The sequence below is a fragment of the Myotis lucifugus genome, unplaced genomic scaffold (assembly GCF_000147115.1).
Source record: "Myotis lucifugus unplaced genomic scaffold, Myoluc2.0 scaffold_205, whole genome shotgun sequence".
Lineage (NCBI taxonomy): Eukaryota > Metazoa > Chordata > Mammalia > Chiroptera > Vespertilionidae > Myotis > Myotis lucifugus.
The window spans coordinates 814318-841343 of record NW_005871253.1 but is presented as its reverse complement, the minus strand read 5'-3'; the positions used below and the strand labels follow the sequence as shown (position 1 = coordinate 841343).

At 43.6% G+C, this 27026-nt stretch overlaps 1 protein-coding gene and 1 non-coding gene across 12 annotated transcripts in view; both read right to left on the bottom strand.

Moving 5' to 3' along the window:
* Window positions 1-13869: 13869 nt before the first annotated feature.
* RIN2 (Ras and Rab interactor 2) overlaps window positions 13870-27026 on the bottom strand; it is a 207812-nt gene continuing 194655 nt past the window's right edge. For 4 of the 11 annotated variants that reach the window (XM_023761273.1, XM_014463281.2, XM_023761274.1 and 1 more), the window contains 4 exons: window positions 26612-26917; window positions 24148-24279; window positions 18984-19147; window positions 13870-15716 (listed from right to left, as the gene is read on the bottom strand). In XM_023761273.1, the coding sequence (XP_023617041.1) occupies window positions 15393-15716; window positions 18984-19147; window positions 24148-24279; window positions 26612-26917 (926 nt within the window). In that variant the 3' untranslated portion in view covers window positions 13870-15392. Of the gene's footprint in view, window positions 15717-17788; window positions 17982-18480; window positions 18778-18983; window positions 19148-24147; window positions 24280-26611; window positions 26918-27026 lie in introns of all 11 variants that reach the window. The other 7 variants (XM_006097521.3, XM_023761277.1, XR_002831377.1 and 4 more) reach the window with 6 other exon arrangements.
* Window positions 20281-20409, bottom strand: LOC111827706. Its single transcript, XR_002831381.1, has one exon.

Sequence of the window (27026 nt, the reverse complement as noted above, 5' to 3'; positions counted from 1 at the left end):
GGTTTCCAAAACCTCAACAATATAGGCATGTGAGTGTAAGCATATGTGTAAAAGTTCGGGACTACAAACTCATGCCCACAGGCACTACAGATGCACCAGGAGGGCAGAATGTGGCTTTATGAGCTCCGCTTCTGCCTGCCAGGTGTTTAAACAGGGGAAAAATAGAGGCAATTTCATATCCGCAAAGCTGAAGGTGCCACAATAAATGAAGGTTAAAGGATAATGTTTAGAAAAGGTAAAATTATTATTCTCATGCAAATATAAAACGAACATTTGTCAAAGATTTTAACTCTTTAATCAATGAAAGGACCAGTAAGATGTTACAGCCTGTTTAAAGGAGAATTTAAAATGCACAAGGCAATAGGATTGCTGTCGTATATTTAGAAATAGTGTAAAGCTTGTCAGTATCCACAGAGCAGTAATCTATTGCATCTAATGGACACACATGAAGCATTTATATTTCTATGGACAAAAATCATTTTCATTACTATCAATTTTTATAGCTTACAGTTTTGTAAAATAGGCCAAAAATAATAAAAGGCAGAGTTACCCAGTCATCTTTTTTTTTTTTTTTTTTTTGTCATTTCAAAATGTCTCAACAATTTTTTCCTGGCATGAACTAATATTAATTTGAATTTTGTTATTTGTGAAGTTTTGATGATTTTTATAATTTTAATTTATTAGCACTATAAAATGAAAATTTATGACTATTCTGTTTGTACCTATTTAAGTAGTGGTATCATAAGAGCAATTTTGATTTTTAAAAACCACTGTGGATTTAATACAAAGACAACTCTCAGCCCCTCCAGGAAATGGATGCTGTGGGCTACCAGTTTTCAAACCACTGATAGAAATTTTGATTCAGAATCATCATTTCCCGCCACAGATCAAAACCCTACAGTAGCTCTATGCAATGGCAATGTGTGCCAGGCCATGGGAAACGTGGAGGAAGTTAGAGAGAACATCCTGGAAACACAAGCTGGATCCCCTTTCTCTCCCTGTTTATATACTTACTTTTAAACTCTTATCAGTTTCCACTGCTGAACACCTGAACACCTCAGAGAAATTAACATCTAGAAGGGTGCCTGGCAGGTGCTCAGTAAATATCAGTTGAACGAAAGGTGACATACAGGTTACACAGAAAATCACGCCAGCCTTTAGTAGTTTATAAACAGGTCTTCACGTTATCAGCTAACTTATTTCACTGTGCCTCCGTTTCTGAAAATGATGCATAATAATAATAATTTCATCTCATTGTGTTGTTATGAGGATTAAATAAGCTAATATGTGTAAAGCACTCGGAACAGGGCTTGCCATTTAAGTGTTTGTAAAAGAAAATAAATAAAATGAAGTATTTTGCATTTTGAAAGATTGAAACTTTGAAATGTAGGGTGGGAGAGAAGAACCCCTGGGCCGTGGCACCCTTGGCAGTCAGTGCAGGAGTGCTGGCACATCATCCCAGCCTGGTGAGCAGCTCTTTCGAGATGGACAGGTCCTTGGAAGCCGCCTCCCTTTCTCTTATTGTCTTGCTCCACCCAGAAAAGCCTACATGTCAGCATGACTCGTTTATTTTCTTTTAAAGACCTCATAGGGCCCTACATTTTTAAAAAAGTATTTGTTGTTTAATGAAAGTAATATAGGCACATTATTTAGAAAATTGAAGACTTGTAGATATGTACAAAGAAGAAAGCAACAAATCACTAAAAATTCTACCACCCAGGAATAAACCATGTTAACACTGGAAGAATTTCAGACATATTTTTATGTAGTTTTAGGAGAGTAAGAAAAATACTCATTTAAAAGAGGCTCAGATTATATATATATATATATAACTGTATTTAATTTTGTAAAATAACAGAATAAAAGAGAACTGGCTTAATACTAAAGCGATTGTTGAGAACTAGATGGGTACCTAAAGCTTTCCTTTAACGTTTAAGTATGTATTTCATTACCTCATATATATTAAATATTATTTCAACATTTTAAGGAAAATCATTGAGATTGGAATTGTATTTTTTTAAAAATATTTTTATTGATTTCAGAGAGGAAGGGAGAGGGAGAGGGAGATAGAAACATCAATGATGAGAGAGACTCATTGATCGGTTGCCTCCTGCACACTCCCAAATGAGGATGGAGCCCTCAACCCACACATGTGCCCTGACTGGGAATCGAACCCAGGACCTCTTGGTCCATGGGACAACGCTCAATCCACTGAGCCACCACAGCCGGGCTGGAATTGTATTTTTTATTATAAATTTTAACTTAGTTGCCGACACAGCTCCTAGGGCAATGGAAACTAAGGAGAAAATAAACAAATGGGACTACATCAAAATAAAAAGCTTCTGCACAGCAAAAGAAACCAACAACAAAACAACAAGAAAACCCACTGCATGGGAGAACATATTTGCCAATGTTATCTCCGATAAGGGTTTAATCTCCAACATTTACAGGGAACTCATACAACTTAACAAAAGGAAGTTAACCCAATCAAATAATGGGCAAAGGACCTAAATAGACTCTTTTCGAAAGAGGACCCTCAGAAAGCCAAGAGACACATAAAAACATGCTCAAAGTCACTAATTACCCGAGAGATGCAAATCAAAACAACAATGAGGTACCATCTCACACCTGTCAGAATGGCTATCATCAACAAATCAACAAACGACAAGTGCTGGAGAGGATGTGGAGAAAAAGGAACACTCGTGCACTGCTGGTGGGAATGCAGACTGGTGCAGCCACTGTGGGAGACAGTATGGAGTTTCCTCAAAAAACTAAAAATGGAACTCCCATTCGACCCAGTTATCCCACTTCTAGGAATATATCCCAAGAAACCAGAAACACCGATCAGAAAGGACATATGCACCCCTATGTTCATGGCAGCACAATTTACAATAGCTAAGATTTGGAAACAGCCTAAGTGCCCATCAGCAGATGAGTGGATTAGAAAACTGTGGTACATCTACACAACGGAATACTACGCTGCTATAAAAAGAAGGAACTCTTACCATTTGCAACAGCATGGATGGACCTGGAGAGCATTATACTAAGTGAAATAAGCCAGTTGGAGAAAGATGAACATCACATGATCTCACTCATATATGGGATATAATGATCAACATAAACTGATGAACAAAAATAGATCCAGAGACAAGGAAATACTGAAGAGATCATCCAACCTCAGAGAGAAGGTGGTGGGGGGAGAGGGGAAACAGACATTCGGGCGGTGGGGGCTTGTCCTGGGGGGCGGGAATGGTGGAGGGGGGTGGAATCAATCGGGGGAAAAGTAGACATATGTAATACTTTAAACCAGTGGTTCTCAACCTTCCTAATGCCATGACCCTTTAATACAGTTCCTCATGTTGTGGTGACCCCCAACCATAAAATTATTTTCGTTGCTACTTCATAACTGTAATATTGCTACTGTTATGAATCGTAATGTAAATATCTGATATGCAGGATGTATTTAGGTGACCCCTGTGAAAGGGTCATTCGACCCCCAAAGGGGTCGAGACCCACAGGTTGAGAACCGTTTAAACAATTAAAAAAATTTTAATTTAGGACCCTATTTACGGTCTCTTTATAATGAAAGATGAACTGCTTATAATTTTTGCCTATTCTGCCCTATCCTGTTGATTATGTTGCGTGTATTATTGTTACTTTTCAGAATGGATAGATACATCTGTGTTACAGCTACGCACCCCCCAGGTGTTTGCCTTTAAGTATAATTGAGTGAAAGTAACTCTCGCCACTATATTTTATTGTAGTTTTCCCATTCCGTTCTTCCTTTTGATTCTTTTATGGGTTGCCTGGGTTTTATTACAGTCTTTTTCCTTCCTTTGTTTTGCTTTGCTTTGTTTTCCTGGGTTTGTCCTCCACTTCAGAGCTCCTTGATTGGAACATTGGCTGGAGACCCATGCGTCCCATGCTCTCTCTCCACGAGAACGGTGTAAACATCGTTACTCCATTGTTTTTGTGGGTTTCACGTTGCTGGGAGAAAAGAATAAGGCCAGCATGATTTTTGTTTTCCCTTTGTGGGTGACTTGGTTTTTACTGGAGGGTCACAGCACTTCCAGAAATTAAATATTCTTAACAGGTAAGTGTAGTGAATCTCTGACAATTTCAGCATTTAACACTGAAATTTATTTTTATTTTTTTTAAATTAGTTTTTCTTTATTGTGCGTTTTTTTTTTAATCCTCATCTGAGGATATTTTTTCAATGATTTTTAGAGAGAATGGAAGAGAGAGGGAAAGACAGAAAAATATTATGTGTGAGAAACACATCGATTGGTTGCCTCCTGCACGAGCCCTGATTAAGGCCTAGGCTGGGGGGGAACCTGCAACCGAGGTACCTGCCCTTGACCGGAATCCAACCCGGACGCTGTAGTCTGCAGGCTGATGCTCTATCCATTCAGCCAAATCAGCTAGGGCTGAAATTTATTTTTAAAAATCAAAGCTGTATCATTCTCGCAATATAATACGGCACAGCCTCTCTGAAAAGGGGTTTGTGGTTTCTTCACAAACTAAAATTCAACTACCATATAACCTAGCATTTGCACTCCTGGGCATTTCTCCCAGAGAAATGAAAGTGTGTGTTCAGACAAAAGTCCCAAAGTCGAAAGTCTGTACTGTAAGACTCCATTTATATGACATTTTGGAAAGGGCAGAATTACAGATCGGAGGTTGACAGGGTTTGATGGCACTGACATGATGGCAACTCTATGGCGGAATGTATCTGCCCGAAGCATAGAATAGTACACTAAAAAGAGTGAACTGTACCGTACGCAAGTTATACCTTAATAACCTTGACTTTTAAAAAAGTAGAATCAGCCCAGCCCGCGTGGCAAAGTGATTGAGCATCAATCTATGAACCAGGAGGTCACAGTTCGATTCTGGTCAGGGCACATGCCTAGGTTGCAGGCTCCACCCCCGTATGGGGTGTGCAGGAGGCGGCTGATGGATGTTTCCCTCTAACATCGATGTTTCTCCCTCTCTCCCTCTCCCTTCCTCTTAAAGCCAATAACAACATTTTTTAAATCTTTAAAAATAATTAAAATTAAAAAGTAGAATCAACATAGCCTTTACATCATTATCCCCACCATTTCAATAAACTTATTTGAAAAGCATGAACTACATTAAGGCCCTTGGAGTCCCACAGTGACTTGGGCTTCTGAGACATGCTGTTATTGATTTCTATTTCAGTTCATTAGAGTTTATTTTTAACATGCAGAAAAACACCGTTTCTGTCCTGGCTGCACAATTTCCCTGCATTCAGGGTGACTCACAGAACTTTTATTTATTATTTCACATTGCACAATTCCTTTTACTGCTTAGTTGGAAAATACTTCAAGCTTTTACCACATTTTATGACAAAAACATTTTCCTGCTCATTGAGACAAAATACCATGTGCTCTTCTGTAAATAGCGCTGACCCTAGTATCACATCCATCATGGCAAAATCCCACATTTAAGCAAGCAAACAGCTTTGAATTTCATCTGTTGCGGCTCTGTTTTATGTTTTGTTTTTCTTCAGATCACGTGCAAATGACAACGTGCACAGTAAATAAACATTTTTATAAAACCTAGGCAATGTGATTAACAAGCCGCTTGGATGGGTGGCTGCCTCCAAACAAAAAAATGTATTTTTTTTACAAAATAATGACAACACTGTAGATACGTTGACTCTGAACATCAATATCATAATCTATTTTCAGTTTTTCTAACTAGTTGTACAAATGCACTCAACCATTCATATTAAGGGTGACCACAAGCTTCAACTAAATAAGACAGGTGATACACATCTGCCGCCTTCACTAAAATGAGAATAAAAGAAAATTATTTTTTTCTTAAAGGTATAAATCCGTAAGAACAAAGACAATGAAGGAGATAATAGCCAATGAGAACTGGCGACAAAATCATGGGTGCTGGTAAACTCATTTAGCAGACAGAAGCAAGCAGAACGTTCAGCTACTGCTAGAGGAAAAGTCAAGAAGCAAGGCAACCGATTTCCAGTGCAGGATCTGGTGAGGCTCAGGGGTTAGGTAAGCCAGGTACAATAAAGAAAGAACACAGGAGCTTTTCTCCCTGGAGAGGCACAGATAGCTGGTTCCCTGAGCTCAGAGCACAGGCAGTGAAGAGCGAGGGGGAGACACTGCATTGAAAACTGGGAGTAAGTAAAAATTGGCATTCTGCAAGATGACCCCCTGCACATCCATTGCCTGTTTGCTGGCAGCTGGACTTACCCCATTCTGTAACCCGCAGTAGGATACTGGAGAATTGTTTGCAGGGAAACTGCCTGACCTAAGAAAAAGTCCCACAGACAGTCACATTTTGCAGCTCTCCAATAAAATGAATGGGCTGCCACATGGTCACCCTAAGGGGAAGACCATCAATTCACAAACTCTGCCCAATATACCCAGCTTTCAAAAAGCTTTGTGGTGCTTTACATTTAATTATCAATAGTTAAAATTATACATATTTAAAAGAATATTTTAATAGCGACTATAACCCAAAGGCAGAGATCAAAGCAATCAAACAGAAAAACAGAATTCGGATAAACAGTGAAAAATAATCCTATATAACTAATATCCACAGAAAGATAGGAAAATATTACATTCATGGGGAAAACTAACATTATGTAATTGAATGTAATTATTAAAATGATATTCAGAGACAAAAACAAATTCTTGGAAATTACAAATATGTTATTATAAATAAAAAAATTTAATAATTGAAGCAATGCCCCCAAAGAATAAGAAATAAAGAGGAAGTAGAAATTAAAGCTAAAAAAAAGGATGGGAGGGGAGTTCAATCTAGCAGGTCCAATATTCAAATAAAAGGAATTTCAGAAAGAGAAAACAAAGAAAATGGAGAGGAAGAAATGTTAATTTAAAAAATATAAGAAATGTTCTCAGAATTAAAGACTATGAGTCTCACTCATAGACTAGAGTGAGAAAGACCACTGAGTCTTCAATACAACTGCTGAAAAAAAATTCATATTGAGGCACATCACTGAAATTTGAGAACAGTGCGGATACGGAGAAAATTCTAAAACTCTGCAAAGTGGAAGGGAGGTGCATCCGTTAGCTTCTGCTGTGTAACAAATCATCCAAACTTAGTGACTTAAAATAAGTTATAGGTGACTCAGTAGTTCTTTTGGTCTGAGCTGGAATCATGATGTTTGTATGGTCTAAGACTGGCTCGCTTACTGTCTGGGACTTCCTGGGATGGCTGGGACTTCTCTCCACACAGTCTCTTATCTTCTAGGAAACCAGTTTGCATTTGTACACAAGGGTGATGGAAGGTTCTCAGAAGCAAGAGAAGGCTAGCCCAATGCACACATACTTTTCAAACCTCCACTGGCATCATGTTTGCTATTGTCCTTTTTTTACAAAAAAAGATTGAACAAAATCATGTGACTGAACCAGTGCCATGCAGAAAAGCATTGGAGGGCTCAGTATTGTTCAGAATTCTTGCCTGGAGAAATGGAAGAGTCTATAGGAGCTACCACCCCTCCCCTTTGCAGTTGCTGGCTAGTGAGTCCAAAGGAGCTTGCTTCTTCAAATATGTTTTAACCAATTCATTCCTTGGTCATCATTTTCCAGAAGTTTTTAGGATCTGTTCACCATTCAAAATGATTATTTCTTCCTCTCCATTTTTTGTTTTCACTTTCTGGGATTCCTAATATTTAAATATTGGATCTACTAGATTCAGCTCTCCCCGCCTCCTTACTTTGAGCTTTAATTTTTACTTCCTGTCTCTTTGTCTTATTCCTTATACTTTTGGGGACATTGCTTCAATTATTACATTTTTTACTTATAATAGCATATTTGCAATTTACAAGAATTTGTTTTTGCCTCTGAAAGTAATTTTTATAAGATTTTTTTTTTTTTTTGCCATACATGCAAGTCACATTGCAAAGGGTGTGGACATAGGGAGAGTGATTTATTATAACAATCTGCCATGCCAATATACTGTTTCCATAAATACAATTATTCTCATGGCCTTAACAGCCTGGATTTTAAATGTTGTGTTAAATGAAGAGGAGTTTTTACTATTAGCTAAAAGCTCAAACTATCTCTCTGTAGGTATTATAGTATGATCTGTGGTTGTTGTTTTGTTTTTTCCCCTGTTTATCACAGTTCTACTTTTCTATTTGATTGTTTATCTCTGCCTTTTGTGTTAGAGACTCTACTTAACTGTTCAGTGACTTTTAACTATTGGTAATTAAATGTAAAGCACCACAAATCCTATTGGAAGCTGTGCGTATACATTTATACATTTCATTAAATATATCCTCCATGTTTCTCAAAATTGATGAATAAAATGGCCCTATAACAAATAGATTCCCTGGGAATGAAATGCCTTTAAAAGGAAGTCGGCTGTCCTTTCAGAAAATAAAAAAGCTCATAAACTTCCTACATCACATATAGACAGTGTGACTAAGTATGCAGACTACTTGATTATGTCCCTGTGGGTGTGCACACACACCCACACACAGATGTGCAAGCAGCTGGCCAAGACAGAAAGAACCGTCTGACTCAGCCTGTGGTAACACAGCACACCTACATTTGTTTAATAATAGCAGCTACACAAGTGCCATTGACCCCAATATGCCAGAACTAATTAATACTTCTCAATGACACTGTAACATGCACGTGGATTATCTGGGGACGCTGTTAAGATGCACATTCTGATTCAGCAGTTCTGGGAGGGGCCTGAGGTCTCACCAGCCCCCAGGAAGTGTGATGTTTGGTCCATGGACTATATTTTAAGCAGCAAAATTTTAAACCGTGCACAATCTGAAAAGAAATTTGAAATTTGCCAAGTGTCATATTTCCACGTGCTTGTAAAACATAGAAGGTATCCAATATCCTAGTTAGTTCAATTATATATGGTTAGTCTTTGGTAGTTTATCGTTCTTTGCAGTTTTTTTTTCATTAGGTTCACAATAGATGCCTAAGTCGGTTATGCATGAGATTGTACATTGATAGACTGCTGAGAAAAGAAAATGAGAAAGATAAAACTTAATGAACCTGCAATCTGATATAAGAGTCCACTGTCATAATTTGTAGACTTGGCAAGAAATTGGAAGCAAGGACAATGAAGACAAAGGAAACCACATCAAGTACCTATTTTTGGAAAAGCACAATGCTTTAAAAGTAAGCCTGTGAACGTTATACATGTATATGTAAATATCTAAATAAATAAGTGAAAATAATAAAAGAGAAAGAGGAAAAGTTGTCAGAATTATCACTGACTATAGTTACGCTTTTTCGTAAGTAATAACTCCTTTCTGAGAAGTGCTATTGTCCACCCTCACGAGGGCAGAGATGGTTCCTCTATGGCAAAGGTCACCACTGGCTCTGGGCCCTGATGCGCTGGGCCAGGAGGGAATACTGGGGAAATGCTCCCCGTTTAGACGTAACACATTACCATCACCACCACCACCACCCTCATCCACAACAACAAAGCTTAGAGGTGGCATTCTCTTGTTATTTTTAATCCTCCCACACGGAGCATCCCACCCCAATATATTTTTCTTAAACCATTGATGCCTGCTACTGCCTTTCTTCTATTTCACACAAAAAACTTGCCAGCAGATGATTAACGTGAGTGGGGAGGTGGAAATAAACAGTAGTGGGAAAGTTCCAAAGAAGTTGATTATCTAACGATAATAATAGCTAGTATTTAATGTGCTCATGGTGTGCTAGGTAGTGTTCGAAGACTTCACATGGATTCATTCATGCTGGCCTTATGGCGTGCTGATGAGCCAAGATAAGAAGTACATGCTTGACAGTGTGCATGCATGTGTGTTTTGAGGATGTAAGCTGTGGATGTAATTTTATTTACACACTAGAGGCCCGGTGCACGGATTCGTGCACCAGTGGGGTCTCTCAGCCTGGCCTGCACCCTCTCGCAATCCAGGACCCCTCAGGGGATGTCGGACTGCCAGTTTAAGAAACCAAGGAATGTAGCAGTGCGCGAAGCCGCAGGCGGCTGGGGAGGAGCCCGAGCGCCAGGGCCAGGAGCAGCGCCTCTCCCGCCCATCCCAGCCCCACTGTGCCTGCCATTGCTGCTGCCTGGTAGCGCTGCCACGGAGGCGGAAGAGGCTTATGCCGCCACAATTGCACTTGTCAGCCATGAGCCCGGCTTCTAGCTGAGTGGCGCTCCTGCTGTGGGAGCACACTGACTACTAGGAGGTAGCTCCTGTGTTGAGCATCTGTCCCCTGGTGGCCAGTGTGCATCATAGTGACTGGTCGACCGGTCATTTGGTCGCTTAGGCTTTTGTATATATAGACTAGAGGCCAGATGCACAAAATTCATGCAAGGGCCTCGGCCCTCATAGCCCCAGCTTCGTCCGGAAGGTGGTCCAGATGGTCGTTCCACTGTCCAGTCTAATTAGCATATTAGCTCTTTATTATATAGGATATCATTATTTGTTTTAGCTTTTTAAATCATTTCTAGTTAAAATGCTAGAACTGCAGTGTCCAATATGGTAGCCACTAGTCACATGGGGCTAATGAGCATTGGAGACAGGACTAGTGTGAAATGCGATATGCTATGAGTACAAAGCATACACAAGATTTTGAAGACAATGTTAAAAAATGAACAAATGTAAAATACTTCTTTATTGTTTTAGATTGATTATTGAAATAGCATATTTGGGATATCATGGGTTAAATAAAATAGATTACTAATCCTATGAAATAAAAGGCTAATATGCAAATTGACTGAACGGCGGAATGACCAGTCACTATGATGTGCACTGACCACCAGGAGGCAGTGCTCAACTCAGTAGCTGCCCCCTGGTGGTCAGTGCCTCTCTTGCCTCATCTTCAAGTGGGCGGTAAGGAGCAAGGGGTCCCAGACTGCGAGAGGGAGCAGGCCGGGCTGAGGGACCCTCTCACCCCAATGCATGAATGTCATGCACTGGGCCTCTAGTATATTACTAAAATAAATTATTAGTAACATAGTGATATATTAGTGTTGATTTTACCCATTTTTCCTTTTTTAACGTGGCTACTGTAAAATTTTAAAATGACTTAGGTGTCTTGCTGCATATTTCTATAGAACAGTGCCATACTAGAAGTACTTCTGCCAGCCGAATAAGAAATAAGATCGAGCCCAGCTGACGTTGCTCAGTGGATGAGCACTGACCTATGAACCAGGAGGACACGGTTCAATTCCTGGTTAGGGCTCATACCTGGGTTTCGGATTTGGTCCCCAGTGTGGGGCCTGCAGGAGGCAGCTGATCAATGATTCTCTCTCATCATTGATGTTTCTATCTCTCTCTCTTCCTTTCTGAGATCAATAAACATATATTTTAAAAAAGAAAAAAGAAATAAGATGAAGACCCTACACATGGTTAGGTGCTAGTGGCCCTAGACAGGTCTTACCTCTCCCACATGTGTTTCTATCTTAAGATCCAGGTGGTTCTCAGGCCTGATTTCGCAGTAGGATCACTTCGGAAGTTTTAGTAAATATGGCAGCCTGGTGCCATCTGCAGAGATGTTGACGGTCTGGGCAGTCTGGGCCTCAGGAGCTTTAAAAACCTGCAGGTGATTTGAAGAATTAGCCAAAGCTGAGAACCAGATCCAAATAGGAACAGTGGACTCAGTCCTGGTGATGGGCAGGTGGGAGTGTTTGCAGTGGGGTCTGTCTCAAGCTTTGCATCTCTAGTTGAAATTAGAGAAACAGGTTGTGGAAAGGATGCGGCAAGTCAGAGCCCTGCTTTTGGCAAAGAGCCTCGTAATGGCTCTCATTGAAAACTAGTGTGAGGGGAACCTGCCCTCCAGTCAGGGGAGAAGTGAAAGGGAAGGGTTGGAGCTAAATGAGGGGAAAGGGAAGCCACAGCCAAAAAATGCCTCCATGTGAGGTGCTATTCCCCCCCGGACACCAAGGGCTGGTTACAGAGGTGCAAACCACCCCCAGGCCCTCACCCCGGGCGGGCTGAGAGGCAGATCTGGAGGAAATCCACAGCCTTAGTTGAGTCTGGCCCTGGCCACCCCTGGTCAGTGGTTCCCTTCGCCCTCCAGGTTGAGCACAGAGGGCCGACTGCAGTGGTTCTAGCGCATTTAGTCAAAGGACATCTCAGATTCATGTATATGAATTCATGATATTCTCAATATCATGTGGAATCTCAGAATGCTTAGGAGTGTCAGTTTATCAGAATAAAGGAAGAAGCTATTCCCATTCCTCCAGCTGCCACACTTGGACCTGAGCTTCTGCAGATTTCTCTGAGTGCTGAGACCTCAGGGCCCAATTTGGTTATCATTTTATTCAAAAGCAGACTTTTCTGAGTAATTTCAACGTTCGAGGCCTTTCCTGGCAAAGTCGGTGTTAATGTGGCAAACGTTGTTGTCAACTGCCGATCGTCCTTAGATACCGGAGAAAAATAGATCTTTCTCAAGCAAGAACCCCTTCTCTGAGACAAAACGCTACTTCCCTTCTCCCTCCTTCCATATCTTCTTATCTGTTTGTAATTTTGCAATGTTATGTGAATTTTTTCAGATCCCCCACTTGATCAGGGCTAAATGAGCAACAGTAAATGAGCTGCGGTCTCAAATTCACCATCATGAATATGGTCTGAAAGATCATGTGTTTTAGGGTTTTACCATCAGATACTGCCAGATGATGAGAATACCTGTGTCCCAGGTACTGACACATTTCTCTCAGACGCTGGGGGAGTACCCAGGCAGTGCTGCTAATAATCCGAGTGCTCTCTCATTCCGAGTCACTGGAGGTGAGAGCTGGCCAGTGAATTCAGGCACATTTATGAATGAAAGCATTCATGGCTGGGCTTCCTGCCTGTTGTGTTTTCTTATAGATCTCAAGTTGTAACTTTCACATGACATAAACCACACGAACAGTTTCTATTTCTACTCTGTGTCCCCGGGGGGGATCCTTGGCAGTGCATGCAAGATTTTTTAAAAACTCCTTTCCTCTGGCCGGCATTCAACTTCTATAACACATTTTTAGATCTGGAAATACATTCTCCTCTCCGTCCACCAGCATGTATATTTTTACTCTCCTTCTATTCCTGCCAAACTACCAAAATCTGTTTCCTGACAATTTGAAGAACTGAGAAATGTCTGCGTGGGGGGAAAAAGCGAAGACACATGTGATGTTGTAATTTTAGCAGGGAAATGTTGCCCAATGGCAACACAACACCAGGCGCTGTCTTGTGATGTTTTCTTTTGCTCAGACTAACTTTTCCTGCTTGGATCGCGCTGTCCTCTCGCTAAGGGCTGCTGAGACTGCCTGCCATTCAGACGTGGTGACTTGCTTTAAATCAGCAGAGTTCGGATTTCTAAGGACAAGAACAACGCGGTGACCTTAACTTGGAGGGTGGGGAGGACCACTATATGGGTGGACTGTCATTTTTGATTCTTTGTAAATACAAAGAGCAGGCCGTCTGGTGTTGAAATACCCATTCTACTTGGTTAGGAAGTTTGCTCAGACATAGGACTTATCAAGCACTTCTAACTGCCAGGCGGGGCTCCAAGCACCAGGAAAGAAGACCAAGCCTCTGCCCTGATTTTGAAAGAGCCCCTAACGCTCAGCCAGGGCACCTCAGAGGTTGCGAAACAATGGGCAGATTGTCTGCAGGGCCCGTTTGATTAACTGTGATTGTCCTCCAGGTCCAGCCACGCCCATTACTGTGTAGGTAACACTGGGTATCCTTTCCAGTTAGAACACCCTTTTCCTTGGTTTTTGCCTCACATCAGTACATAAGCTGCTGAAGAGGTAAAGTTTTCTGTTTCCTCTCTGCAGATTCTCTAACCACAAACACCAGTTGGGTTTCTGATTCACATGACATTATGTGGCGCGCAATCATATTCTGCTTCTCAAAGAAAAAAGGCAACTAAAGAATATTTCAAAATTATTTTCACACATGATTATCGTACAGTATTACAATGTATTATGTGCAAAATTCCATTTAAAAAATCATTTACAAAAGGAAGTATAACACAGTATGTGCTGAGGGTTCTGGATGTATCACAAAAGCTAACAAAGGAACAAGGTACAAAGCCAACCAAGTCAGATGCCTGCTGTGCATCTTTGCACAGAACAATAACATGTTTTTGCAACTACCTGTGTTGCGTGGATACAAGACCCTCATAGTTTGAGCACCCCCAACCAGGTTTCACAAAACATGAATTTACTTCGCCACACATTCTTAAAATGCAGATGGCCTTTTGGTGCATTTGCAAACTCTTTCCCAAACAGCATCTTACTGAACTCCATGAACGTCACCGTACACATTACTTGGTCTCTGCCCCAAACAATTTGATGCTGTTAATTTTGACTTACGTGTAAAAGGGAAATAACAGTGTTATATATATTTTTTCTTTCCTCATGGAGTTTTCAAAATTGTTTCCAAAGGCAAATAACATGGAAAAACGTTGCTAAATCTCACTGACTATTTATAGTATTCTCAGCATAGATGGTTCCTTCCATCTTCTTTTCTCACTTTCTTCAAGGAGCCTGAACCAGCAGACTAACTCCTTAGTCCTTTGTTAGAGTCCGTATTTCTCTCTCGACCTCTCTCTACATCCCTGTCTCTCCTGATCCTCAGCATCACTTGGTTAAAATACAAAACAGCACAAGCTCACAGAGCGTGAACAAGGTAACAGTACATCAGATTCCCAAAGGCATTCTGCGGCCAGTGTCAGTAATACATCACTTTACGAAATCCAGCAGTCTCTCCCCACGAAGTTGCCGAAACATCCAGTTACAGGAGAGAGACTTAGACAATGCTCAATACTCTCAAATCCAGCAAGAGATTTCTTTTGGAATATTAAATGTTAAAATCACATGCATAATTATAGAATATTTTAAAGTTACAAAAATAGTTTAAAAACCAATCCTGACAGTTTACCTGCAACTGCTATAAAAATTTCTATGAAATATATAAAAAACACAAAGGCTCTTTGTAAAATAAAAAACAAAACAAAACAAAAAAATAAGAAAGAATAGAAAAAAAGTGAAAGGATGAAGCCATCCACAGAACTGAGAAGTACTTGACGCACTGCATCGGCCAGTCCTGTCAGACACCTGCTGCTGAATGAACTCAAGAGAAGGGCTTGTACCTTACATGTTTATTAAACACATACACATAGTTGTGAGCCTGGCTGCGGGTCGGCAGCAAACACGTCTAGGACCCTTAGACCATCAAATCCAACTCTCCATCTCTGAGGGAGAAGCCTCCTGTGTCATGAACCTCAGCTACCTGGCTTGGGCAATGTGGCTGAAGATGCCCTTGGTCAAGTCCGCCCGCGGATGGCTTAGTCACTGAACCCAGGGGTCGCCAAGGAGGTGCCTGCTTTTCAAGCAGAAGCACGTGGAAGGCGGGAGGCGAGGTTCCTAACCACGGGAGCGTCCGGTGTCTCCTAGGAGGTGGGGAGATCTTCTTCCCCATTCTGGAAAATGACGCCGTAAGGATCGTTCTTGATGCGCTTGTAGACAAAGTGGAAGATGTGGGGCTGTGGCCGGCTGTGCAGCTCAGCCTTGATTTTTTGAGGGTAGGTGTCCTCTGCCAGCTGCTGCCACGTTTCGTCGACAAAGAGGAAGAGTCTGTACTCCTCAGGGTCCCCCACCTTGAACTTCTCGGCACAGAGCTGACACACGTCCTCGGTGGTGACGTACGGTCGCACCAGGAGCGTCTTTCCCGTGCAGCCACTGTTCACCTCTTGGAAGGCAACTCGGAGGTAATTCTGCAGGTGGGAAGAGAGAGGTGGGGGGCCGGGTGAGAAGGGGGAAACGAGCAGCCATAAGTGAGCGTGATGAGATGCGAGGGAGCAGTCTAATTTGCAAGCCTCTCCTCAAGCAAGGCTCCGGCTCCTCCAGATCATATCAGGATGCGAGGCCGCCAAGTGCAAGCACAGAGGCTGAGCTAAATGTGGGCAGTGGGGGAGCTACGATATGGACTGAGTGGTTGTATTTTAATACCTTACAAATACAAGGAGCAGGAAGTTCACTGAGCTGGTCTGATCCCTGAGTGTCCTTCAAGAACCCTGGGTAAGAAATCCCTGGTGAAGAGGGTGAGCCAGATCCAATACTGGGTGGATTCCCAGCTTGAAAAACAAACTATAAGGAAGAGCCCCGAGCCAGTAGTCAGCAGGAATAGACGTGTAACATACGTGGACACAAGAGCACATGTACTTGTTTTGGACGACTTTTCATGAGGCGTAAGCAGGGGCAATAATGTTAGGTTGGACCACAGGATACTGACAGTATTTGACCATTCCACCTCCCCACATGGCGATTGTATGTGGTTCAATTTAATACAAATGGCTCTCCGTGCAGTATGGAAAAAGTCAGCAGGAGGAAAATGTCGATTCTTCCAAAAGGCTTTGGAGATGGAGCTGACTGAGTGCACAGTGGTGTTGGGGGACGTGGGGAAGAGGTTTGCAGGCTGGGCGCTGTGAACAGGGCCAGGTGCAGGCCATCACAAAATACAGTCAGCCTCCTGTCTCACAGACCCAAAGCCTGGAGGAGGCAGAAAGAATCCTACACTCATAGCAGGCTCCCTGAGAGTCTGTGACCCTGAATAACTTCTTCAGTGTCCTCTTCTTTAGGAATAGGGTTCCCAGAGAAAATGGAGAACACCTAGTTAAATTTGGTTTCTCAGGCTTAAAACAGTTTCCCTTTCTAAACTTTCTCAGGAGTGAAGGGAAGTGGTGCTTGCTCTGCAGGGTCTCCATGGTTACCAGGAGGGTTCACTGGGATGTTGGAAGGGCAAGCTCCATCAGCGGGAAGGACTGTGCGCTCTGCACTGGTGATGGACATGCTGGAATTAGAACCTCAGCCAACACACGTCCTCCATATTACCAACCCCCTCCTCTCTATCTCCACCCCAACACCTGGCCCACACACCTGCTATCCATTTACTCACTGACTCTGGAAGAGGACTTTGTGAAAGTCTACATTTTTTGCATTTAACTAGTGAAGAAACCGAGGCACAGAGAGGCTGAGCAACTTGTCCAAGGCCACACAGCTAGTGAGTGGCAGACCCAGCATCTTCACCACTGTTGCGTGCTGCTTCTCCAGTGAGGAGACTTCTGTGTGTGTGTCTGCGACCCCCGACTTAGGAGTTCCAAGTGGAGTTTTGCGTCTCTGTTTTTGTTTTTACATCCAAACTGAGTGCTAACAATTTCCCTCTTGGGTTATATTTTAAGGTGCTCCATCTCCTGGGCAAGCAGGGCCAGTGGGAAGGAGTGTGAAGAGGGAAGGGGGCCCTGTGGCCGCTGAGGATCTCCAGGTTAGAAACTCCAGATGGAGAGAGGGGGCGGGAGGAGGGGCTGGTGGCAGGTGGGGAGATGGACGAATGAGCTTTTCTTATTTCTTCTGTTCCTCTCCTCAGAGGGTGGGCAGCCTTAGCAGTCCCCTCCTGGGACAGGCAGCCACAGTATCCCAAGGGCCTGTGTATGCAAAGCCACTTAACACATGGACAGCTCTTCAACAGCCCAGGGGAAGCCACGGTATATGTTCTTGCTTTTTAGATGTATGTACACAGGGAGGGATTTCTGAGAACACTGCTATCTGAGAGAAGAACTTGAAGATCTTGCCTTTCCAGGAAGGGCTGACTTTGTACCACATGTACCTTTGAGCATTTTCAGAGCATTGGGAGGCAGAAAAGACAAAAAAGGTGAATCTGAATACGGACATGGACAAATCTGTCCTGCTTAAAAGTTCACCACGTGGCACCGAGAAACAAAACACAGTTGAGTTTTATAATATGATTTGGAATTTGCAAAATATGATTCAAACTCATTTGCAGACTTACTCGTAACTTCATAGACAATGAGCAAATCCAGGGTGGTTGTGCTGGGTAAGGTTTTCTATCGCCCCAATCAGCCTCTCCTCCCTCAGAAACAAGCTCCTTGGGAATCTCACATTCCTGGGCACCTGCCCATCGTCATGGAAAATTCCAGATAGGGAACCTGCCAGAGCTGATGCTGCCAGTGGGATTCTGGGATCTTCCGTTTTGGGGGGAAGAGTGGAGAAAAAGGGGAGGAGGGAAGGCATTACTGCACCTCTCCCTCGTCTCAGAGAGACCAGGTGGCCTCAGGGCCTAACCCTGCTATTTCCTCTCAGTCTTTTTTTTTTTTTTTTTAATATGGTTTTATTATTTTTTAGAGAGAGAGGAAGGGAGAGGGATAGAGAGATAGCCACATCAATGATGAAAGAGAAACATCATCAATTGGCTGCCTCCTACACGCCCCCTACTGGGGATCGAGCCTGCAACCTGGACATGTGTCCTAATGGGAATCTAACCATGACCACTTGGTTCCTGGGTCGATACTCAACCACTGAGCCATACCGGCTGGGCAAATTTTTATTTACTGATTTTAGAGAGAGAGGAAGAGAGAGGGGAGAGAGAGAGAAGGAGGGAGGGAGGGAGAGGAGGACGAGGAGGAGGAGGAGGAGGATGAGAGAGAGAGAGAGAGAGAGAGAGAGGGGGATTTGTTGTCCCACCTATTTATGCATTCACTGTTTGCTTCTTGAAAATGCCCTGACTGGGGATCGAACCCGCAAACCTTGGCATGTTGGGACGATGCTCCAACCAACTGAGCTACCCGGCCAGGGCTCCACTCAGTCTTCTGATGAAATAAGAAACCTGCCACCTGTGCCGGAGAGCTTCCTCCTTGATTTCCTGTCTGCTTAGGGCTCAGTATTCATGCTGAACATTCTGCTAGAAATCCCACCTTAAGTTGACTTTGTTTTCTTAAGGGCAGCAAAACTTGGGCCAAACCCACATATATATTTTTTTTACTATAAGCAAAACAGAGAAGTGAAACAACAAGGTCAGAGGGTGGTTTAAAATATCTCTTCCGCCGGATGATTTGACAAAAGAGGGACCTCAGGCACCCTGAGCTCTGTGTGCCCCGGGAGCCAGCTCAGCCTTGGTGGCGGGCCAAGGAAGCAGGCCCTCCCCCCCCCACCCGCCCCCCGCCCCGTCACCATCGCTGGCCACATACCTGAAAGTCGTCCACGGAAGGGATGGTCCGGTTGGTGGTTCTCCGTTTGTGCCACTGCCTCAGGGTGTCTCTGGTCTCGGAGCTGAGCAGTCTTGCCGCTTGCTCTTCTTGGAAATTCTTTATCAGAGACAGTGCCCCGTAGGCGCTGGTCAAGTAATAGCCCCCTGGAAAGGACAGACAGGGTGAGTCTCCGAGTTTCCTGCTCTGGTGACGAGTTAGGGGACTTGTAGAGGCTGTGCTCTGTGTTTTCTTGCATGTCCCGTGGGACCACAGCAGCACACAGCCAAGAGAGCGTCCTTCGCGCCTCCATCTGTCCATTCATGCATCATCCCCACGGATATACTGGGTGACCCATCCCTGGCACAGGGACGCCGATGGCCCTGGCTGACAATGCCCTGTGTTCACTGGTGGGATTCCCATTCCAATGGGCGAGACATACAAAAATCTCAATTATTTAAGTGCAATTGTGAAAATGTTTTGCCAGAAAAGGTCAAGCCTTTTTGTTGGCCTGAGGGAGGTGGGGAGGCCTGTGTGGGTGGGGAGGTCAACTACTATGAGGCCAGAATCATTTACTTTAGCAACAGGAGTCTGCATATCTCCTGGCAATACTTTCTGGGGCTTCCTTTTTTTTTTTTTTTGGAATTAGTATTTTCTAAATTTTTTTAAAAATATATTTTATTGATTTTTTACAGAGAAGAAGGGAGAGGGATAGAGAGTTAGAAACATTGATGAGAGAGAAACATCGATCAGCTGCCTCCTGCACACCCCCTACTGGGGATGTGCTCACAACCAAGGTACATGCCCTTGACTGGAATCGAACCTGGGACCCTTGAGTCCGCAGGCCGACGCTCTATCCACTGAGCCAAACCGGTCAGGGCGTATTTTCTAAATTTTAAGTAAAATATATGCTTCGAAAGGACTGCACAATATACAAGTGTGTTCCCACTAATATGGGTTTTTCAAAAGAACTTCTCCCTCCTGACTCCTTTCCCTACCCTTACTTGGGAACTAAGGTGACACATTTAGGAAAAAAGTAATTTACAAGGAGAAGCAAGTAATGTCCCTTTTCTGCAGCATTTAGGAATGATTTCTTATGCTTGGGGAATGTTAAAAGACTAAAACACCGTGAGATACACAGAAATGTGTTCATCGTTTTGTCCTCAACTATAAATTGGTGCCTCCTGGGGTACTTGCAAGCACTGTGCTCTAGAACCACTAGGAGGCGCCCCAAATATTTATTAAAAGTTCCAAAAAAAAAAAATTCCCTAATTGGGCACCCCCATTGTAAAAATTATATATATGTCAGTAGAGGAACGATCCACCCTTTCCACTAGCAAAGGGTGAACAGAAAGCTACTATATTTCTCTAGGACATTTACAAAGAGTTTTCTTCACTTTAAGAAGAAACTGGCTGAAGTAAATGTCCACATGGACACTGCATTTTAAATTGAGAAACATTCTTTGTCAACATGCTATTGAATCTCAACATACTATTGAATCTCTACCATGAGCCCAAGACACGTACAGAGCAGGGGCTGGATTTTTAGGAAGTAGAGTCTGAGTCCCTGCTCTCCAGAAGTTTATAAATTTACTAAAATAAATGGACCCTGGTAGTTTATTCATGCAGGAACCAGAAAGTTAGTTGTGGTGAAATCAGTTTTGTGCAGAAGTACCACCTTCATGGCCAAAGTATTTAGCTGCCAATGCAAGATCCCAAACAACTATCTCTGTTCAACAAGTGACAACAGTCAAGATGGCAATTGGTCCCCCATCTGAGAAATGAGCCCCGTGAATCGCAGTGGACAGGAAACTTGAGAAAGAGAACACCTTTGTGGTTTTCAGGTCACGGATGGAGGTTTGGGGGTTAGTTTTGTTTTTTGTTAATCCTTACCCAGGGATATTTTTTCCCCCCATTGATTTTAGAGAGAGTGAAAGGAATGGGGGAAGACACACAGAGAGAAACATCAATGTGAGAGAGACACATTGATTGGTTGCCTCCCGTATGCACCCCAACTGGGGCCAGGGATCGAGGCTGCAATCGAAGTACGTGCCCTTAACCGGGATAGAACCCACAACCCTTTAGTCTTCGGGCTGATGCTCTATTCACTGAGCAAAACCAGCCAGGGCTGGGAATTTTTAATGGGAGCATCATCTAGGCCACTCTGAACAATGCACTTTTCCATGCACAGATCACATGTCAGGCTTTTTGTAGAGTTATTTGAATAGTTTCATGGCCCCACCAGCTGGGGGTAAGTTCCCCAAGGTAGCTCCACACACTAATTCATAACTGTGAGTAGTTGATTTTTACTAAATATTTGTTCTAAAAACAAATCAGCACATGATTGACCGTGAAATGCAGTAGTACATTTAAATGCCACAGAATTTCAGGAGAAATCAATATCGACTTAAATATTCAAGAAAGAGGTGTCTTAGAGCTGGGACTTGGAGGGACTGTTACAATCAAGTTTGGGGGGAAGGGTGTTTCCTTTGGAATCAAATTTTAGACTCCATAGATCCAGAGGCAATACAAGCATTGAACAGACCACCAAACCTCAGAGGGAAGGCAGGGGAGGGTTGGGGGTGGGGGGGCAGGGGTAAGAGATCAACCAAAGGACTTGTATGCATGCATATAAGCATAATCAATGGACACAGACACTAGGGGGTGAGGGCATGTGCTGGAGGGTGGGAGCAGCTGGGGAGAGGCCAAATGGGGAAAAAGGGGAAAAAATTTTTAGACTCCATAGCTGTGATCTGTTCAGGCCACAAGGAGAAAACTCAAAATGCTGGAAGCACAAAACTGACCACACTTTGAAACATGAGGATACCATTAGAGGAAGGTTTACATTTCAGCAAAACTATAACCCTACCACAAGAGCTGTGATGTAAAAGGGTTCTCTGCTGCTTTTTCCGTCAATGAAACTCCCCGCATAAGCAGCAGAAGAGATGTGGGCTGTTGCCCTGCAAACCAAAGGGCCTTGGGCTGGCCTCGAGGGCTGGGTCGGTGATGTGGCTCTCTGCTCAGCAGCTTGTTGCTGCTGGTCACAGAGCTTCAGTTCCCTGACACGCAGGCCTGGTCTGTAACCACAGCCAAGCCGACTGGGCTGCCCTGCTCTCCTCCGGAAGGCAGCCAAGAAGCCCAAGACACAGCTCTGTGGAAGCAGGCTCCGGTTGGGCATGGGCTCACAGGCTGCGCTGTATGTTCACCAGCTGGGCCCTTGTGTCTCTCTCATGTGTGATTCCCGGAGGTGAGGACAGCAACCTGCTCATCTGTCACTGACACAGTGTCCAGGGCAGTGTCTTCCCTTGGGGAAAGGCTGGGAGAGGCGGCAGGAATTGGCTGTCTAGATCCTCGGGCCACCAGGTGTAAGCATATGTTTGTCCCAAGCACACATGGTCAGCAACGGAACGGTAATTTTCTGAGTGAACTGGCATGCTCTTTCCCTAAAGTGCCAAGAATGTGACATACTTATCACTAGAATTAAACATGATCGGAGCTAAAAACAACAACAACAACAAACCTGGATGCACACAAAATTCCAAAAATGATGCAATATGTGATAATGATGCTAAACGTAAGCATGATGGCCTGGGTGCTTCTCTCTTGGTCACTAGACAAAACCACTTGTCTCCCCCCTCGCCCCGCCCCCCGCCTCCTGTCAAAGCCCAGGGCAGAGCAAGTAAGGAAAGCTCCTGGCAGGGCCGCGGTGGCTCAGGTTGTGAATGAAAATGAGGGGCGATAAACAGGCAAGAGGGGAGAGGGATGAAAGAGGCTCACTCATATCTGTCTAGGGTGGAGGGACGGGATGGAAGGTATTTTCCCTAATCCTGAGTCAGCACGAGCCCTAGAGAGGTGGGAAGGGTGTCCCTTACGGGCTCCCAGGAGGAGGACAGACCTGGTAAGAAAGGCCAACGGTAGGAAACTAAGCAACACGCTGTGGGGATGACGATACATTTAAGTTCCCTTCGGGGAAAATGCGAGTATGACGCATCCCCTGGGGAATCCTATCAGCACCCGGACCTTTCACTCAAGCCTGGACTAAAACTCACGGGAGAAAAGACGGGAAAAAAAAAGTATAGGCAACAATTCAGAACTCAGGGGACACATGGAAACGGATGACCCGGATTCACAATGCACAGGCCCTGATTGGTTCTCCTTTAAAAAGACAAGCCCACACAAGAGTCCCAGTTATTTCTGTTTTTCATCCAACTTATTTCCATGGCAAAATACCTAACTAGTGTGTAAGGAGTAGGCATTTTGGCTAAGACACGTTGGTGTCAGGCAGGCACAAGAAGAAAACTGAACTGCCAAGATAAATCAAAAGCGAACTGCCCAGATTTTAACTCCACTGTCTTTTTATTTTAACCAAGAGCAGACACTATTTTTTTAAATAAAAGAGAAAATCAATGCTGTTTTCATCTTGAACACCAACTCTTTAAAAAATGATGAAAACCAAATAACAGCAGGACATCCTCTTGACAGTGGAAATATTCTCTAACAAATGTTTACGATTTCCTCTTGAAAGTGAAGAAACTATTTCTTTTTTCGAAATACCATTTATTCTATTGAACAACATTTTTTTTTATTGCAATCAACCAATCTTGGTGAAGTGTAATTATGGCAGGGTTACATTTTTTTGTGTTTTTCCGATGTTTCCAAATTTTCTACAATGACTGTGTATTACTTTTGTTGTTAGAAAAAAAGTCAGCACATTCTTTTAAATTAAAATTAGACTTAATCCTTAGGATTTCTAAAAAGCTCCCACATAAGTGCTTAATAGGTACAGGGTTTTATTTGGGGAGGGGTATATATGTCTTTAAAAATTGCTTAATCCTTACCTGAAGATATGTTTTACTGATTTTTAGAGAGAGAAGAAGGGAGAGAGAGAGAAACAGCGATTGGTTGCTTCCCATAACCAATCGAACTCGAAACCTTTTTGTGTATAGGATGATGCTCCGACCAACTGAGCCATACGGCCAGGGCTATTTTGGGGTACGTTTTGGGGGCTAGAAAAAAGTGGTGGATTACACAACATGTGAGTGTACTACATGCCACCAAATAGTTCGCTTTAAAAGAGCTGATTTTGTTATGTGAACTTCATCTCAACAACAAAAGCAAAATCCCCCCTCAGCACCCAGTTCCTCCCACCTTCCCGAAAGTACGCTACCTTCTCCGTGCAACAGCGAAGGGTCTAAGAGCTCCATCATGTACTCGATTTCCGTGTCCAGTTCCAGCATGTCGCACTGAGCTATGACATAGGTCAGGACTGGTAGGAAGTCGTCGGCGCCATACATCCTCCCTGGGAGTAGGAGGAAAGGGGAAGACAGGAATATTTTTACCAGCATTTCTTGCTTCCATCTCCTGCTTGCTGCTTTTATTAGACAGTGGGGAGTCATCCTGGGGCAATGTGCTATTCACAGGCAGAGGTGGGCGTTTCTGGAATCCGGTGTCGCCCACACCCCTCCCGGCTGCGCATGTCCCAGACCAGCCCCAACTCACAGCTTCTGCGTGAGCATCTAGGAGTCAATGAACAGGGGAAGGGTGTTCTTCCTCCCCACGACCGGGAGTTACAGCGTCATGCAATAGGACCTAGTAACCTCAAACCGTCTAACTTGCAGCAAGTAATGTCACAAGCCAGTTTACAGAGGATCTGCTTATTATGTCACCCCTGTGTCCTGTTTCCTACTGCTTCCTGTGCAAGTCAATCCCAAACATCATGACAGGAGCACATTCAAACCAGCAATAGAGGTAGCTCTCTGCTCCACGGGAACAGGTTGATTCATTTAAATGTGCAAATCCAGCCTGTGTTGCATAGATCCACACGATTAACAAATGGCAGAAAAATCTTAGTCCTTATTGCTATTTTTCATGACCGTGGTGATTCTCAATGAGGGGTGGGAATGGGGATGGGGTGTGACTTTGCCCCCAGGGAAACTGGCTTTATCTAGAGCAGTGGTTCTCAACCTTCCTAATGCCGCGACCCTTTAATACAGTTTCTCATGTTGTGGTGACCCCCAACCATAAAATTATTTTCGTCGCTACTTCATAACTGTAATTTTGCTACTGTTATGAATCGTAAATATCTGATATGCAGGATGTATTTTCATTGTTACAAATTGAACATAATTAAAGCAGAGTGATTAATCACAAAAACAATATGTAATTATATATATGTTTTCCGATGGCCTTAGGCGACCCCTGTGAAAGGGTCGTTCGACTCCCAAAGGGGTCGCGACCCACAGGTTGAGAACCGCTTATCTAGAGGCATTTTTAGTGTTGGGACTGGGAGGTGGGGGTGCAAATGGCATCTGGCGGTAAACTTACAGGAAACAGACAGCCCCCACGACAAAGAGTTATCTGGTGAGGATGTCATCAGGGCTGAGGTTGAGAAACTGCTTCAGAAGAACATAACCCTGTGCAGGTGTTTTCTGGGATCTTTCAGACATGATTTCATGAGCTACACAAATATATTTTCTATATGTCAAATGTGCTGGCGAAATTAAGAGGTGATGTTCATCTGCTACCATGGCTAGCTCAGGCATTAACGTGTTTCCTCAACAATTTGAATGCGTGCACATTTCCATGATAACACGCACAAGGCGTGGTTAGCAGGGCCTGTGTTTGCTCTCTGTCCTTCTCCAAGAAGCAGTTTCACTTAGATCAGTGGTTCTCAACCTTGGCTGCACATTAGAATCACCTGGGAATCTTTTAAAAATCCTGATTTCTGGGCTTCATCCTCCGGAAATTCTGTTTCTTTGTTATGGGGTGGGGCCACAACATTAGTAACAAAAAAACAGAATTTCCGGAGGATGAGGCCCCAGAAATCAGGATTTTAAAAAGATTCCCAGGTGATTCTAATGTGCAGCCAAGGTTGAGAACCACTGACTTAGAGGAAAAGGTGGTAGTCATCCATGCAGTTACAACAGGCTCCCCGAAGACCTAGAACAATGTAGGGCTCGATCTCTGCGTATGAGTCACAGTTATGATCTACAAGAGGCAGCACGGGGAGTCCCAGGGCTTCCTTCCCATTGTAAAGAGTTAAAATAGGAATTCCAAGGACATTGATTTAGCTTGTGGCAAAGAAGGGAGAGCCAATGAAGTGGCTATAATGAAACTGCATCATTACTGGATGTTCTGTGTGTCTGACACATGCTGTAGATCACTTAACACAAAGCCTCACTGGCCAAAATGTAGTCGTGATCATCGCTAATATTTCCATTGCACTCGGGGCTACGCAGGCCTTTTCCCATCTAACACCCACCTTATGAAGGAAAGGGTCATCGCCAACAACAGGTGCAGACACTGCACCTTAGAAGGCCAAGCAAGGCGGCCAAAGTCCCCCAATGAACTCATTTGCAAAGCTAGGATTTACACTGCGACTCCAGAGACTGCACATGTATTCGCTACTCTACACTAAATCTTTAATAAACTGGCATCGCAAACACCTTGTTGCCCTCATTCGATTACGCTTTTGGTGCTATTCATCTGTTGCATGCATGTGACTAATTTGCCAGACACTAGAGTAACGCTTGTATTTTTCTGAGCTGCTTGGTGAGAATCACGAGATTGAAAGAGAAATGGGGAATCAGAAAGCTCTGGTTACCAGCCCTGGTGGGAAGTGGCGGCCTCACCTGAGTTGCTCTCCATGACAGTGTAAATAAGCTTGCAGACCCTCAACAGCAGCATGACTTTCTTTTCCGGCGAATACATCTTCTGCATAGTCATGAACTTGACTTTGATTTTCTCCACGTCCACGAAATCGGGGGTCGGGGCGAAGACGCCCAGCTCCTGGGGATTCCTCTGCCGCACGAGCTGCAGGTTCTCCTTGAGCTGTTTCCACGAGCCGTCGGCCATGTGGAAGTCCTTCAGCATGGCCTCCACGTGCCCCTTCAGGGGCTTCAAGATGCACTTGTGCATGGCTTTTTCCAACACCACATCTGCCAAAGAAAGTGCAGCTACTGTGACCATTGTCTGCAGAAAGAAGGAGCTCAGCTCTGCTTCCTGGGGATGGACATCTGCAGCTCTATGCATCGGTTAGAAGGCAGG